This window comes from Podarcis bocagei (genome assembly GCF_964188305.1).
Source record: "Podarcis bocagei genome assembly, chromosome: 4".
Lineage (NCBI taxonomy): Eukaryota > Metazoa > Chordata > Lepidosauria > Squamata > Lacertidae > Podarcis > Podarcis bocagei.
Window position 1 is genome coordinate 23,014,427 of NC_138128.1, and position 16,568 is coordinate 23,030,994.

At 44.0% G+C, this 16,568-nt stretch overlaps 1 protein-coding gene across 1 annotated transcript; it reads left to right on the forward strand.

Moving 5' to 3' along the window:
- The first annotated feature begins 7,591 nt into the window (after positions 1-7,591).
- Positions 7,592-15,334, forward strand: SSR3 (signal sequence receptor subunit 3). The gene is made up of 5 exons (XM_081190733.1): positions 7,592-7,835; positions 10,232-10,358; positions 11,300-11,398; positions 12,144-12,275; positions 14,949-15,334. Exons 1-5 carry the CDS (start codon positions 7,682-7,684, stop codon positions 15,013-15,015), a joined length of 579 nt encoding a protein of 192 aa, XP_081046859.1. The 5' UTR covers positions 7,592-7,681; the 3' UTR covers positions 15,016-15,334.
- Positions 15,335-16,568: the final 1,234 nt, after the last annotated feature.

Sequence of the window (16,568 nt, forward strand, 5' to 3'; positions counted from 1 at the left end):
CTTGGGAATAACTACAGGTCCTTCTTTCCACATTTAAAACTTATTCACCAATCACTAAATATAGCTATCACTTCTGAAACCTTGTTTGGAACGAGATTTACCCTTAGCTGACTGGCACAAATTTTTGAAGCAGTCAATTTCCATGTGAAACAGAACTGCCGTAGGCTATGTGTATTTTGCAACCACAAAAATTCACCCTGGAACTAAGCTTTAGACAAGGGCGGCTTCCAGAGAACACTTAGGTAAAGCAGGCTTAACAGCTGATTCATTCTATGGAGGATTTTTTCAAGTAAGAACTACCTGTTTGAGAAGAGAAAAAATGAGTTTTTGGGCTGATAAGCATGTTATTAGGCAGTCTTCTAAAAGCTGGAGAAGCTCCACAGTGGCAGTTATTTACTTTTGGCCACTAGGTGCCTCATTGAGCTCTCTCTCCCCCCCCCCCCCCCGCCCCACCCAATATCTCAGACTCCTTTTATGGAGGCTGCATATTGCTGTGTACTACAAGTCTGAATTTACTCTGAGGCTGCGCAAGGCTAGGAATGCTCCCAAAGTCAGGTTTTGTACCTCTGCTACTTTACAGTAACACCACTGCATGCCAATAATTGGCTCTTTAGCTAAAAAAGGCTCCCACAGCAATTTACATCAATGGAAGCTAGCATACTAAATACCAAAATATAATATTTGGGCAAAAATCTGGCAAATATTTAAGCATTCAAAAATTCTGACATACAAAATTAGACATACAAATACACAAAATTGTTATTAGAATTTTGTGTGCAGAGGGGTAAATTCTACAAAAATCTTAACATCCACATTCCTTTTCATGCAGGTTGAATGAAATGCTACAGCATCATCTAATGGGCAAAGGTCTTATAGGCAGCAATCTTATACCCATTTATCTGGCAGTATGCACTATTGAACTCAATAGGATTTACATTTAAAAAATGGATTGATTGTATTTCTAAAAGGTATTACTCAAACAATGAAAGAGGCTTTGGGATTTCCCACCCTTTAGTTTTTACATTTTAGTGCCAAAATATCACGTCTATGCATAAAAAAATGGGTGGTCAGTCTTCCTGCGGGCAATATTTCCTCACTAAAAAGGAGTAGTGGTACTGGTGTTCACCATCTTAAGCAACAACTAATCATTAATTTCAGCCATGACAGCACTGTGCTTTCAGTGCTATGGGAACTGATATCAAAACAAGAGTACAACTGTCAATGGCTCCTCACAATGGCTCCACATGTCTTACTCAGATGTAAGCCCTATTGAGTTCAATAGGGCAGTGTTTCCCAACCTTTTTTGGGCAAAGGCACACTTGTTTGATGAAAAAAATCTCGAGGCACACCACCATTGTCGAGAATCCAGCTCGACATCAGTAAGAAAATCAGTCAGAAATCAGTCTCACACCAAGATGACTTGAAGAAAAAGCTTTGGCTTCAGCCGTGCCATGTTTATTGTGTGCAGTAAGAAATAAATCATCCTCTCTCCTCCAGCACCGCGCTTGCTCTGCCTGGTACTCAAAAGTAACTAATCAAAGGAATGTAACCTTGCTTTTGCCCACAGACAAAAAGAGTGTTATGCTACGTGAGCCAATCATTAGTCTAGCATGAGGTGTTCACGTGCCCATCATGCTCTTAGCAATATCTCGTGCTGTAAAATCACTCTGCAATAATAAGAACTCTGCTCATGCTCTTATGTACAAGCAATCATTTTCCCACATGCCCTCTTTTCTTGTTTATATTATAAGAGGAAATCTTAATCAGAATCATATATCTCATTACCTAAGCATTTATATTTTGCAACATAAATTCCTCTTGTAACCCCTGTGGTGGGCCGTGGTCGAAACCACCATGCAATATATTGGGAAGTCAAAGAAAGCAAGCATTGAATACATAATAAAACCAACAATACATGCAATTACAATCAATAATAAATTTCTTAACCATAATCCATTAAGTAACCAAGAAAATAACCAATCCCATGGATCAAAACCTTCAGGCGGATTCAAAGGATTATGGGTTATCATTTGTTCCATATAATCAATAGTAGTGGAGATATTGGTTGATTGATCAGTTATATACATACAACAATGAGAATGAATTAAGGCATAAATTCCACCTTTAGAGGCAAAGATTACATTTAAAGCATAAAAAGTTTATAAAGCAACTTCTCTCATTTCTGACTTTTTTTGTTTTTGTTAATTATTTTTAAAACAAAGATGATAGAATTAAAAACAAAGCTTCGGTCCAATTTGCCACAGAATAACCATAAATCAGATTGAAGCAAACATGTAGATTTACTGCTCTTTCTCATCCAGTCCAACCAAACATAAAAATCTCTACACGCAGCCTGTTGTTCATAAGTCATGTAAGTTGTGACATTATTAACTGAGACTTTTGGCCTATCACTCATAGTGGTAATAAAAAAAATAAGAAGATCCATTAACATACTCATAGGTTCAATTATAATATGGATAATGACCTAAAAATATACTATTATGATTAAAACGAAAACAATAAGGCACTATTTTTACAAGTGATAAAAAAAAAACAGAGAATTGTCCTTCATATTATTGCTAATCTTATATGAAGCATTTACTGGAATGCTAGAATACCACCACCAAAAAAGGCTCAAAGCTTTCAAGCATATTCCGCTTGCTGTAACTAAAAAGATTGCAACAAGGTCGAGAACAGAGCCCATTGTCTCAGGCCCTGTTAAAGAACCTTATTGCAACTTGCTTTCTGTCCGGGAACCATGCCAAAGCACAAAAATGAAACAACTGGAACACACTGAAATCCCCTCACCCCTCCCTTGCCAAGAGTCCACAATAGTTCCAAGACAGCCCTCTGTACATGCTCAGGGGAACACATCATAAGGCAGGACTCCTGAGGGAGGAGAAAAAAAAATATGGGGGGTAAAATCCAAGTGATGCCAATAAGGATGAGAATGGTAAATTAGTCCAAAGGCTGTTTCCGAGCAACCTGCGTGGTATTTCGTGGCTCGATTATTGGCATGTAAAAACCATAATCCAGAAGAAGTCACACAACCATTTCTGCAGATACAGGAGCCCATTTGCTGTAAATAAGTCTGATGTATTGCTCCTTGTACTGCTGAGTCAAAAAGCCAAGCCCAATGAAACGTGGTGACACAGAGGCAGTGTCCACAGTGAGATGTACCTTAGAAAATGGAGCCAAAGAAGGCGTGTGGGTGACATCCATTTGCCAAATTGCCAGGGGATGCAGGCCTCTAGGGTTGACTGCATCAAAAGAAGTGACTGTGATCTTGTCTGCTGGATCCTTATGTCCTTTAAGGGCAGAAAATAGTGGAGACAAAGTGGAGGTGGGCAGGTCCAAATAACTCTTTATCCAATTCAGCTGTCCAAGAATTTGTTGTAAATCCACCAGTTTAAGATGATCAGGGAACTGTAGTTGAGGCGTAACTGGAATGGCTGCAGATGCTGTCAGCTTGTGTCCCAGGTACGTAATAGGTAAAGTCCGCTGGATTTTTTCTTTAGCCACTGTCAAGCCAACAGGTTTTATCCTTTGCAGGATTTTGGGACACGGCGGAGGACAAGGCCGTGGCTAGCAGATGAGCTTTGTGCATCTCAGTGCCCACTGACTGGCAGGCTTTAAGCATATCAGCAATGGCTATATTTGATGTTGTCATCAAAGGGCACAGTGCTTGCTTATGGTCCTCATTTGCAAGCTGGCGTACAGTCAGTTCTTGTGCTGCCAGGTCCTGAACTTGCCGCTTGAAGGTATTGTACAAGCGATCAACAAATTGTCCATAGGGCTTTGCAAGGCCCTGTCTGACGCTTCCCAATAGGCCACCGTGCTCATTCCTGTCATCAGGGACAGAGGCCAGAGCCTCTTGGGCTGAGGCTGTGGTGGCTGCCCAATACATAGGATCAAGGGCCAACTGTTGGGCAATGGTAAGAAAATTGCCTCCTCCCGTCAGCCCATCGAGAACATCAGTTTGGGTCAGCATGACGGGGGCTGGGGGTGCAGGAGCAATCACAGGAAAGAAATTTGGAGTATCAAAATCAAAAGGCAGCAATGGAGCAGCAGTACAAAGAGTCTCTTCTTGGAGAGGAGTGGAAATGGGGGGTGCTGAATGCGAAGAATGCAGGGGAGGGACGACAGGAGCCGAAGGAGAAAAAATGTCTGCCTGTTTAGGAGGCTGATAAGACGGTGCTTCTAAAGGCAGCATGAGGACTGGGAGGGGGGGCAAAGGAGCTGAAGCAGCGGCCAGGAGGAGATTTGTAGGAGTTAGGCTTGAGATAGCCTTATAAACCTTACAGCAGGCATGCAAAACTTTGACATCAATCTGAGGATGGTTTTGGAAAAATTGTCCTATCTTTTCCCAGTCTTTTAAATGATAATTCCCATTCTGAGGAAACCAGGGACAGTGGGTATCCAATGCTTCTATAAGAGACACGATATCAGCATCTGAGACAAGAAGGCTGTTGCTGGCCAAAAGAGATTTAAGGTCTTCAAAAAACTTTTTCTGTGGTGGAGAGAGAGACTGCCCCATAATGGCAAAAGAAAGGGGGGGTTGGGAGCACTCACCAGGGATCCACTAGGTGGATGAACGACGCGTCTGCAGCCCTTGCCGGGCGAGATGAGTGCTGATAAGTCCTTAACGTAGTCCAGAATCACATACACGGGGTACCAAGGGAGCACTCACCGGGATCCATAGCGGATGAAAGACGTGTGGTGAGCGCTGAACGATGAGAAACAACGTGGAGTCCAAAGGTAGTCACACGGGGCACCAAATGTCGAGAATCCAGCTCGACATCAGTAAGAAAATCAGTCAGAAATCAGTCTCACACCAAGATGACTTGAAGAAAAAGCTTTGGCTTCAGCCGTGCCATGTTTATTGTGTGCAGTAAGAAATAAATCATCCTCTCTCCTCCAGCACCGCGCTTGCTCTGCCTGGTACTCAAAAGTAACTAATCAAAGGAATGTAACCTTGCTTTTGCCCACAGACAAAAAGAGTGTTATGCTACGTGAGCCAATCATTAGTCTAGCATGAGGTGTTCACGTGCCCATCATGCTCTTAGCAATATCTCGTGCTGTAAAATCACTCTGCAATAATAAGAACTCTGCTCATGCTCTTATGTACAAGCAATCATTTTCCCACACACCATTGCAGCCCCGTGACGTCAGCGCGCAGCGTCGCGCCGGGAGGGACGCACGAAAGTGTAAGTTTCAATTTTTTTCCCTCCCCTCCTGTGTAAAGGGGAATGCACTCTGCTAAGTAAAGGCACTTGCCACAGCAGCGTCAACGTCACAGCACCCACCGGCACCCAAGAGAGAAGGGGTCTCAGCAGCCCTTTTGCCAGGAAGAGGAGCAAGAACAAGAGGAGGAGGAGGAAGAGGAAGAGAGTCCCCCCCCAAAAAACATTCTCCTTTTGATCTTCCTTATTTGCAATTCCTCATTGCAAAACAGCGGTTGATATACAGCTGATTTTTTTGTTATTACAGTCCCCACCCCCTCACCTAGAAAAACACCACCTGTCAAATTATTATTATTATTATTATTATTATTATTATTATTATTATTATTATTATTATTATTCCCTGCCACTCTGGGAGGCTGAAGCCCTTTAAGGCTTCCTTCTGTCCACTCTCTGTGAATTACCTGCCCGGAGCGGGTTTCTGGGGGGGGGGCGCTGCTGCCGGTGTCCTCCCCGTCGAGTCTCGCCTTGCCCGGCGCATGGCGGCCGCCCTTTCCCACACTCTGCCGGCTGCGCTGCCAAGCCCCGCGGCTCGGCCTGTCAGCGTTACCGGGCTCGGCGGGCGGTAATTCCCGAAGAAAGCCGGCGGCGCTTGAAGAGCTGGCAAGCCCCCATTTGCATGTTTGTTTTCCGCAGCCCTTGGAGAGGATTAAGTTCCCTCCTTCCTGCCGGGGAACCTCCAAGCTTTGGGGGTGGGGGGGGGAGGAGGCAGCAAAGCGAGGCAGGAAGGAGAGCGCGGCTTGGCTGGGTGAGCTTTGGCAGGGGCAGGGAATGAGAGCCGCGAGGCGGGCGCTGTGGACGGAAGCGCTGCCCGCCGAGTTTGCAGGCAGCCAGGCAGGCAGACGGCGAGAGCCCCGCGCTGGGCAGCCTCTCCTCGCCGCCACGCCTCTCGCCGCCCGACTCGCCCGCCTCCCTCCCACGGAGGTAGGCTGGTGTGCCGTGGGAGGGAGGCGGGCGAGTCGGGCGGCGAGCACACGCGGGGCGGCGAGCGAGCTCCCTCCCACATCCCATCGCCGCTCGCTTCAGCCGGCCTACTGGGCTGTCGCAGGCGGAAGGCCTGCGCATGCGCGAGGTTTTCGCGCCTTCCTCCAGTAGGCCGGCCGAAGCGAGCGGCGATGGGATGTGGGAGGGAGCTCGCTTGCCGCCCCGCGTGTGCTCGCCGCCGCCGCCCTGCCTCTCGCCGCCCGCCTCGCCCGCCTCCCTCCCACGGAACACAAGGCAACATTCCGCGGCACACTAGTGTGCCGCGGAACACCGGTTGGGAAACACTGCAATAGGGAATACTCCCAGATAAGTAGCAACCTAATATTGCAAGCCAACCCTGTACAGTTATTTTAAAACACTCATTTTATTTATTCACCACCCACACTGCACCCTTGCAGAGATCACACTGATCCCCATGGGCAAAGAGGAGTAGAAGAACCATAGACACAGGATAGCTGGAAAAGTCTGCTCATGATACACTGGAATATCCTGAACACTATACAAGTGCAAAAGAATATCCTGAACAGAGTCTTACATGAAAACCTCTGTTCCAGCCTCCCTATGCTCCCAGTTATTGCTAGACTTTTAAAGCGAGGAACTGAAAAGCATCGGCTTTTGCAGGGGGGAAACACAGCCCGTTGTGGAAAACTTGAGACAGGGCAGCTAATTTCTCAAGCAATCTCAACAATTCAAGACTTCTACCCACTTAGTAGACCCCCTAGCCATCTTTAACATACAACTTTTTCTACTAATTGCTGTCAGTACAGACAGAACAGGAGGAACGTATGGAAATAAACAAAAGCCAACTTCTGACCACGTATTAAACTTCTCCTTCGTAAAGCAGCATAACTACCACTAAAAAAATAAAATAAAATAAAAAAGATACCTACACGCACGAATTAAGCAGTATTCAGAATGGGAAACCAAGAGGTCGCTACCCTATATAACAAATGCACCGTTTATTCTGCAGCTGAGCCAAAACAGAATGGGCTTCAATGCAGACTCTGCAAGTCACGCCCCCTCCGCTTTTTAATCCCGGCTGCAGAGAAGAGCCAATAAGACTCTGCCCACAAGCCCCGCCCCTGAATTCAAGCAAAGGACACGTCAGCCGAGTCCTGATGACCCGGATGTATAGGCTTGGCCCAATTCTCCTTGCTTATTACTTTTTAAAAAAAATGCTACACAGACTTACTCTCTGCTATTAACTAAACACTCGTAGCTCCGCGGTAGAGATAATAATTCTATCGAGAGAAACGGGGGACAGCGGCGGTTGGGGTGTGTGGAATTGACAGGCGACAGCGGAAGTACTCTGTAAGGAGAGCGGCCGTTGGTCGGCGGAAGTCCCGCCTACGAGGCCGTTGCGCCGCGTGTGCTTTCGTGGGCGAGTACGGCAGCCGCGCGGGGCCAGTCCCGGTCTTCCTTTCGAGCTCGGGAGGCAGAAGGAAGCGACAGCGATGGCTCCCAAGGGCGGTAGTGGCGGCAGCAGCGGCGGGGCCCGGCAGCAGTCCGAGGAGGAGCTGCTCCTGCAGGATTTCAGCCGTAACTTGTCGGCCAAGTCGTCGGCGCTCTTCTTCGGCAACGCGTTCATCGTCTCTGCCATCCCCATCTGTGAGTGAGGAAGGGTTGGGTTGCCACGTCTCCCTCTCTTCGCCCTGGAAGAGCTGCTCTGTCAGCAGCGGGGGAAGCAGGGATCCACCTCCCCCACACGCGAGGCTCCTCCCGGGGCGCGGTCTTCGGGCGAATCCGGATAGGAAAGGCCACAGATTTCGGGGTTCGAAGGGGACCCCCGAAGGTCATCCAGCCCAACCCACTGCTGCAGTGCAGGGGCCACAGCTAGAGAGGCAATGACGGACGGCCCTTCGACCTAGAATCACGGAATTGCAGAATTGGAAGTAATCTAGGGTCATCCAGTCCAGCTCCCTTACTGCAATGCAGGAATCTCAATTTAAAGTATCCGTGACAGATGTGGCTATTCAGCTTCTGCCTAAAAACTTCCCAAGGAAGGTGTGCCCCACCCAGTGTTAGAAACGGGAGATAGGAAAGCTAGTAGCTAAATGGCGCCTTAAACCTAGGATACAGGTGCCACAATGCACTTTTTTAAAATAAAAAGAATACAAAGCTGAAAATGAATGAATGGCAGCTGGTCCTTCCCCTGTCCACCCCCCTAATATTCTTAAGAGGGTCTTGTCTCTTCAGTCTCCGGAGAGTAGCTGGAAGTGGGAAGGCAGAAAAAAGGTCCTCATTTCCTTCCACTCTGCAGTTTTAATCTGAAATCTTAGGTGCAGTACTGCGCCCAGAGCTCATGAAATTCCCTGTCACAAAAATGTGCCTAGAACAATGGGAGTTTATCAGGAAACTGCAATTACTGTCAGAAATTTCTTCCTGGTGTTTAGTCGGAATCTCCTTTCTTGTAACTTGAATCGGCACATATTCCAACTGTCCATATTGTTCTTAAGCTTAGAATGGCATTTTCTCTTCTTTAGGGTGGCTTCTGGCCTTCTCTTAACTTCAAAGCTGTTATTCACTGTGGACACGCATTGCAGTGGGATATAAGAAATATTATTATTATTAAAGTATGTCTCTTTTTTGAACATCACAAAGAGAATATGGAAGTATTGCTATGTGGTTCATATTATCCACTTCTTTGGTATAGATTGAGTGAGGCAGAAAAGGTGACAGCTTATAATATATACAGTGGTACCTCGGGTTACATACGCTTCAGTTTGCATACGCTTCAGGTTACAGACTCCGCAAACCCAGAAATAGTACCTCGGGTTAAGAACTTTGCTTCAGGATAAGAACAGAAATTGTGCTCTGGCGGCGCAGCAGCAGCGGGAGGCCCCATTAGCTAAAGTGGTGCTTCAGGTTAAGAACAATTTCAGGTTAAGAACGGACCTCCGGAACGAATTAAGTACTTAACCCGAGGTACCACTGTACTTCAGGCTCCATGCAAGATTATAGAAGTGCCTGTATACCACTGATTCTCACTAAAGGGGACAATGTGCTGATGTGAGACAAATAAACAAAATTGGCTGCTCATCTACATTTCCATTAGCCCATCCACTTCCCCCCCACCTAGTAAAACGTGGTTTAGTGTTGAATTGGAACAACAGCAACCGAGTTTCCTGTGGATTGTTGTTCTCTGTGGGTTTCCTGGGGGAAAGTGGCTGGGCAAAGGCAAAACCACAGACCTGTGCCTAGAAAGCACTAGACAAGCAGTAAACTGCCCAAACCTGTGTTTTTTAGGCACAGGACAGGTGGAAGTGTAGAAAGCCCCAAGTCAAGTTTCTAAGGTCTGCGTGTGCTTTAAGGATTTGAAGAGCAAAGGGTTTCTAAAACTATTTAGAATAATAGACCACTAGGTGGCATTGCTACACCTTTGTTGGGTGTTATCATGTTCGTTGACTGTAGTTAGTAAAATGAAAAGAAAAGACAAATGTGCTTGAAATCAGTTTCACACAATGCTTCTGAAGCTATTCATCCTTGTGAATGTGGCATTCTGTTAGTTGTTGGGTCAGTCCAAAGATGACGTATTTCTTTCACATTCAGATACTCCCTTTCCTTTATTATTTTGCATGCTGCTGTTCAGGCAAAGGAAGACATATGTGGTAGAAGGTAGAATAGAAGATTATCCAAAACAGTATGTAAACTGGAGATACATTGTTCAGTTAATCAACATGAGTTGTTGTTGCTTAGTCGTTTAGTCATGTCCGACTCTTTGTGACCCCATGGACCAGAGCATGCCAGGCATTCCTGTCTTCCACTGCCTCCTGCACTTTGGTCAAACTCATGCTGGTAGCTTCGAGAACACTATCCAACCATCTCGTCCTCTGTCGTCCCCTTCTCCTTGTGCCCTCCATCTTTCCCAACGTAGCTGCCTTATATAGAGGTGGGCCCGTTGGTCAATCTAGCTAAACTGACAGGCAGTGGCTTTCCAGGGGTTAAAACTGAGACACGTTCTGCATTCAAAAATCTTAACCACCTGCACAATGTTTTTTCCTTAGGGCTCTACTGGCGAATATGGCACATGGATCTTGTTCAGTCGGCAGTTCTCTACAGCGTTATGACCCTTGTCAGTACATATCTGGTGGCTTTTGCCTACAAGAATGTAAAGTTTGTTCTTAAGCACAAGTAAGCATTTGGACAGTTCTTTTATATTTCTAGTGCTTGGGGTGGGTTAGGATGTTTATGGGGAAAATGAACGGGAGCTAGCAAACATCTTGCAATATTCCCTCAGACTACATCACCCTGGCTACTAAAAACCATTTCAGATCAGCCTTTCTGTATTTCTGGAGATGGTCTTTGGAGGGTCTGTGAAGCAAGACAGTTCCAGAACTAGGCAAAAAATATTTTGAATGGACGTTTTCTTTGGAAGAGCACTTGTACTTTTACTTAGACCAGGGTGGTCCAATTTTTTGTACCAAGCGGGCTGCAATAGTACTTCAACACAGAACTCGCAGGCCACACACTGAATTCCATTTCCATATCATAAAGTGCTCACAATAGGTTTAATAATACTTAAAAAAACCCAATTAATATATATAATTAAATACACAATTAATAGATTTAATTATTAAACAAATTTAATACTCAAACAGATGTATGCACTTTTGTAAAGAATGCATGACACAAAAAATAAGGCATAAAGATTTTTTTTATCTTGAACGTTGCTGAGGGCTGCCAAAAACGCCTTGTGGGCTGCAGATTAGACTATCCTGACTTAGACCCTAGTAAATATTCATGCATCCTGCTCCTAGTTGGATGGTTCCAACTGTTTGTTTCTCCTTCAGTGAACTCTGTGTTGTATCTAACAGTTATATTCAGAGTAAACCTACAAACATCAATGGGCCTAAGTTAGTCCTGGCTATTCTTTTCAGCAAACCCATTAACGTTGGTTACAACCCTGTGATTGGAACCATTGAGATGGGGCTTGCCGGCCTTGTGGCTCCACAATATGGGCAGTGAGTCTTTCACAGTGTGGAGGGCATTTTATGAAATGGCTAGTATCCTTGAATTTATTCTGATCTCCCCACCCCAAAAACATCGGGAATGTAAAATGCTTTCTCTTTCAGAGTAGCCCAGAAGAGGGAAGATGCCGTTTCCAAAGAAGTAACTCGAAAGCTCTCTGAAGCAGACAATAGGAAGATGTCGCGCAAGGAGAAAGATGAGAGGTGACAGTCAAATGCATTGTACAGCTTTGTTTGCAGGCAACCTGAATTACACCCCTCTGTTCATAAAGAGGGATTTATTTCTGTGGTTTTGTGTTTGTTTTGACTTGGCTTGTTGGTTACCACCATCTTAATGCCTACTTTGTTTTGGGCTGAATGTGTTTCAGATGTCACCAGTATTTTTTTAAAGCAGCATGGTTTGTGTATAGTTCATCATTTTATATAACTTGATGCATTAGAAATGCTTTAAAAAGCGTTTTATCATCCTAAAAAGCTCTTCAGTGGTGCTAGATTGAATACTTGGCAGTAACTTCCCAGCCTAAGCTTCTAATTCTTCATTAAGTTACTATTTCATAGCAGGAGATTCAATCTTGCTTTATTAAGTTTGAGTTATGTGCTTTTTTTAAAAAAAAGATCTCTAATAGCTAGAAACAAAGACTACATTCAGATAGCAATTTTTCCCCTTTCTCCTGATGCACCCATATCTGATAATTCCAACATTTTATGCAATCTTTCACACAGTGTAAAAACTGCTTTTGGAAATCTAATGGAAGTTTGGCGCTCATTACTGTGTTTCCAAAAAAAACCCCTGTTTGCCTATTGACAGCTGGCAGGTGCCTTCGCTGTACTACTTTTGACTCTTAAATAAAATAATCCTTTTTTCAGAAACTGGAATTTAGCATCTAGGTCATTTGTCAGTGGAAAAAATATGCCTAAATTGTTTGGAATGCTGCTTTTGCCTCTGCAGAATTTTGTGGAAGAAGAACGAAGTTGCAGACTACGAAGCAACAACATTCTCCATCTTCTACAATAATACACTCTTCCTGGTCTTGGTCATCATTGCTTCCTTTTTTTTGTTGAAGAACTTCAATCCCACCGTGTATCCTTTCCTTCCAAAAATTTCAAGTACTTTGAGATAGATGGGTTACATAAGTCAGGTGCTGTAGCTGTACTCTCAAGGGATATAGTTTCAGGGCCTGTAATTCAAAGAAACCAGACACACAATGGATACAGTTGTAGCAAAAACAGACAACTTTGCACATGGCACCACAACTGTAGAGCAAATAGTGCAAGGGCATTATGAGGACAAAGCAAATAGTCCTACCAGTAATAGAACAGAATATATGGACAGTGTTGTGACACTATTTTATTAGTGACTAAATTACAGGGATGTGTGGGGTGTAAGTAATAAAATTATTAAAAATTTTATTACAGTGAGCAGCTAACTGAATGTTACTGGAGGTACTTGGGACATTCAGGTTCTTAATCTCTGTAAAAAGTTTCCTTAGGATTCTCCCACCCTCTGGAAAAGTAGGCATTCTAAAAATCAAAAAAATGCTTTTAATAGCAACTGCAACATGTCACTTTCTGGAAATATTTCTTCCCTTTTGCACAGCCACCAGTAACCTACAAACAGAAAGGAGCCTCTTGATGTGGGGAAGCTTTTGTGACATCATTGATACTCATTCTAAACTCAGATATATAAACCAATTGCCAAATGGCACCTTAAACCCTGGTTACAGTTGCCACAGCAGAATGTCTAGGCACAATTATTTCGTCAAGGAAATTTATTATCATCACTATTACTCATTTTATTTCTATAGTCATTTTATTTTTTTTCTTTATATTTTTAAGAGAAAATCTCAAAATGGTTAGTAACGCCTTAAAACATCAAATAAAACAATACAGAACAAAACAGATTAAAGCTTCAAGGAACATATTTCTGATCCTTCTCTAAGTTACATTTACTTTCCCCATATTTATTTACCTACTTAATTTATAGAGCTGTCCTGTAGCAGAAATACTCTAGGAAGCCAGTGTGGTTTGGTGGTTAGAGTGTCAGACTGGGACCTGGAAGATCAGGGTTCAAATCCTCACTCGGTCATAAAGTTCACTGGGTGACCTTGGGCCAGTCACAGCCTCTTAACCTACTTCGCAGGGTCGTTGTAGGGATTAACTGGGGAGCAGGTGAACCATGTACTCTTTGGAAAAAAAGGTGGGATATAATTGCAATAGATTAGCTCTTCTGCTTACCTGCTTAAGAAATCTGGAGAGGCCAGCCAGATGGAGATTTCAGTCGCTAGCCTGGCGTCCAGAGATCTCCACATGGTTGCAATTGGGTAATTTCTAACATTCTAGAACTGTTTCAAGGGGTCAATGTTTCCCCATGGGCACAAGTACTGCTGTTTGTGCCAAGGTCCTGCACAGTACAGATGAGCTGTGTGTAGGCCTTATGCTCAGGGTAGGTTACTCCAGATGTGGCTTCCTGCGGGGCTTTCTCTAACCAGCTTACCTTTATATGGGAGTCAGTTGATAGGTTTTCTGGCACCAGGTCTGATTGCTTTTCAGACACAGTGACACATTCCTCAGCTGTTCCATAGGATGGGCTATAGGTACCGGGGCAACAGCTTATTCTGCTGGAGGGTTGCTTTTGAGGAGCAGATGGGTGGAAGTCAAGGGTCTTGCTTCCCTCTCCAGTTGCGATTACAAGCCAGTCCTTTGACCACAAGCTCCTCTACTTACATAGAATCATAAAACAGCAAAGACCTGATGAAGAGAGCACAGCAGAGGTTATATTTTCTGAGAATCCTCCGGAAAAACAATCTCTCAAAGGACCCGCTGATGGCCTTTTACCATTGTACTATTGAGAGTGTATTAACATATGGTCTGTGTGTGTGGTTTGGGAGCTGTACGGTCAGGGAAAAAACAACGCTGTCCAGGGTTGTAAGGACTACTGAGAGAATAATTGGGTGCACTCTTCCCACCTTGGATCAAATCTATGCTTCCAGGTGTCATAAGAAAGCTGCAGAGATAGTGCAGGACAGTGCGCACCCCAGAAATGACCTCTTTCAGCTTCTGCCTTCTGGAAGAAGGTACAGGGTTATAAAGACTAGGACTAGCCGCCTGAGAAACAATTTCTATTCAAATGCGATTTTGGTTTTAAACGCAGTGTAAGGTAGTCTCTATGGGAGTATATTGTATTTAATTATGGGGTATCAGAGTTTTTAGGGGGCTAACCAGGCTGGGATAGCAGGCTTGTTGGTTTTTGAAAGTCTGATGTAGATCCCCCCTCAATTCCATTGCTCTGTATGGGACAATGACAATAAAGATTATCATATCGTATTGTATTGTAACTGCTCTTGGAAGGGACCCGGGAAGGGGTCATCTAGTCCAGTGCCCTGCAATGCAGCGATCATCTTTGCCCAGTGTGAGGCTCAAACCCATGACCCTGAGCTTAAAGAGTCTCACACCCTACCAACTGAGCTATCTCACAGGCCTCTTGCTTCTGGGATGGGATACATAGTACTGGGTTTGATTCTTGGACTTGGGATAATAGATCCCTATTTATACGACACCCTAAATAAAAAAATTCCTTCCTGTAGCACCTTAAAGACCAACTAAGTTAGTTCTTGGTATAAGCTTTCGTGTGCATGCACACTTCTTCAGATACACATACGACACCCTGTTTTTGTAGCAGTTGCAACGGTAGTTGGGAGATATACTTACCACCCTGAGTGTTTGGGCTTTCATCCTTAACATGCTGCTTTATCAGAAACTACATCCTGTCCATCAGCGCTTCGTCTGGATTGATTGCTTTGCTGTCTACAGGTTCCAAGTAGACAGAATTGTTTGGATGGGTCAGTCCTATCCAGTCACACTCAGCAGCCTGGATAGAGAGGTGTTGCTTTTTTATAGCTTGAAAACATGAGAAACTATTTTTTACAAGAAAACAGAAAGGAAACAGAGATTATGGTTCCTTCATAAAATAACAAAAATGAGTAATGTCATTTTAGCTCATGAAATTGTTTTTCAAAACACAAATATGTTACAAATAAGTTTCTCTTTTTTCTGCCAGTGAGATGGGCTTTGTTGACTTCGAGCAGTGACTTCATCCCGTAACCTTTTGTAATCATGTTTGAATAAAAGCTTAAAAGAAAATACAGCCTGAAGCTTCTTCCATTGTGATATTGTCCTGTTTTCTGTTCTCTGCATTGCAGTCTTTAAAGAAATTTTCACTGTGTTTAGTTGAACTTACTCTTAGGAAAGTGCATAGATTGCAGCCTTTGCCCGGCTTTTCCAGTCCTTTTATCTTGTGGGTAAGGAATGTCTTCCTTCTTGCTTCCATTGCAGAAAAGATTCTCACCCCCATCATAGGGTGAAAACTGAAAATGTGAGTTTCCATCATCTTATTCGGTTCAGACTTGTTAATTCACAGCAGTTTGCCAATAGTGAAATAGCATGCCATAAAAATACATGCTACTTTAATTAAAACTGAACTCACCCTGTGCTAAACTGAAATGAAATGAATTTGAATATTCTAGTTTAGTCCCATGTTTCCCTTTCTGTATGCACCTCTAAATGCTGTATATCTGATATGCCGCAATTCCGAATCTGCTACATGCAGTAGTTTGTCTACCCTCCCCCCCAAAACCACTACCCTTCATATTATAACAAGCAAATGGAAGCAATGATTGAAGGTGTTGCAAAGAGGACAGAAGCTTAACAAAAGATGATTCAGTTAAGAGGAGTGATCACTGATATTAACTTGGTATAAATCACTGTCTAAAGAAATTTTGCATGTGGGATGTGCAAGGCTTTCTCCAGTAGTAGGAACCCTAGGATTTGAAATGAAACTGCATGCAACAGTCATCTAATAATTTAAGTCTGCAAATGAGGCCTGTTGACCAGATGCCCTAAACAGTTTTTCTAGCATGAGGTCACAAACAGTTAACATTTCTTTATGGAAGGGTGGGCTGCAGGTTTACCACCTCTGTGAAAAGTTTTTCATTCTGCTGGGCAGCACCCTCCCCCTTTTTTGTAAACTCTACTTCCTTTAGGCCAGTGGTAGCCAAACCTGGCCCTCCAGCTGTTTGGGGACTCCAATTCCCATTATCCCTGACCTCTGGTCCTGTTAGCTAGGAATGATGGGAGTTGTAATCCCCAAACAGCTGGAGGGCCAAGTTTGGCCACCACTGCTTTAGGCCGTGCTGTATCCTCAAAACTGTTGAAAATAAGCTAAATTCATTGTTATATGGCAGGTATGATGATGTCGCGAGGCATTACTGAACTGTCAGGATTTCATTGGGCAAAAAACTTTGGGGCTGTAGCAGTCGATTCCATGAATTAAGTTTAATTGTTCTCTTATCCTTTCTGCTGTCGATCAGCAGCAAGT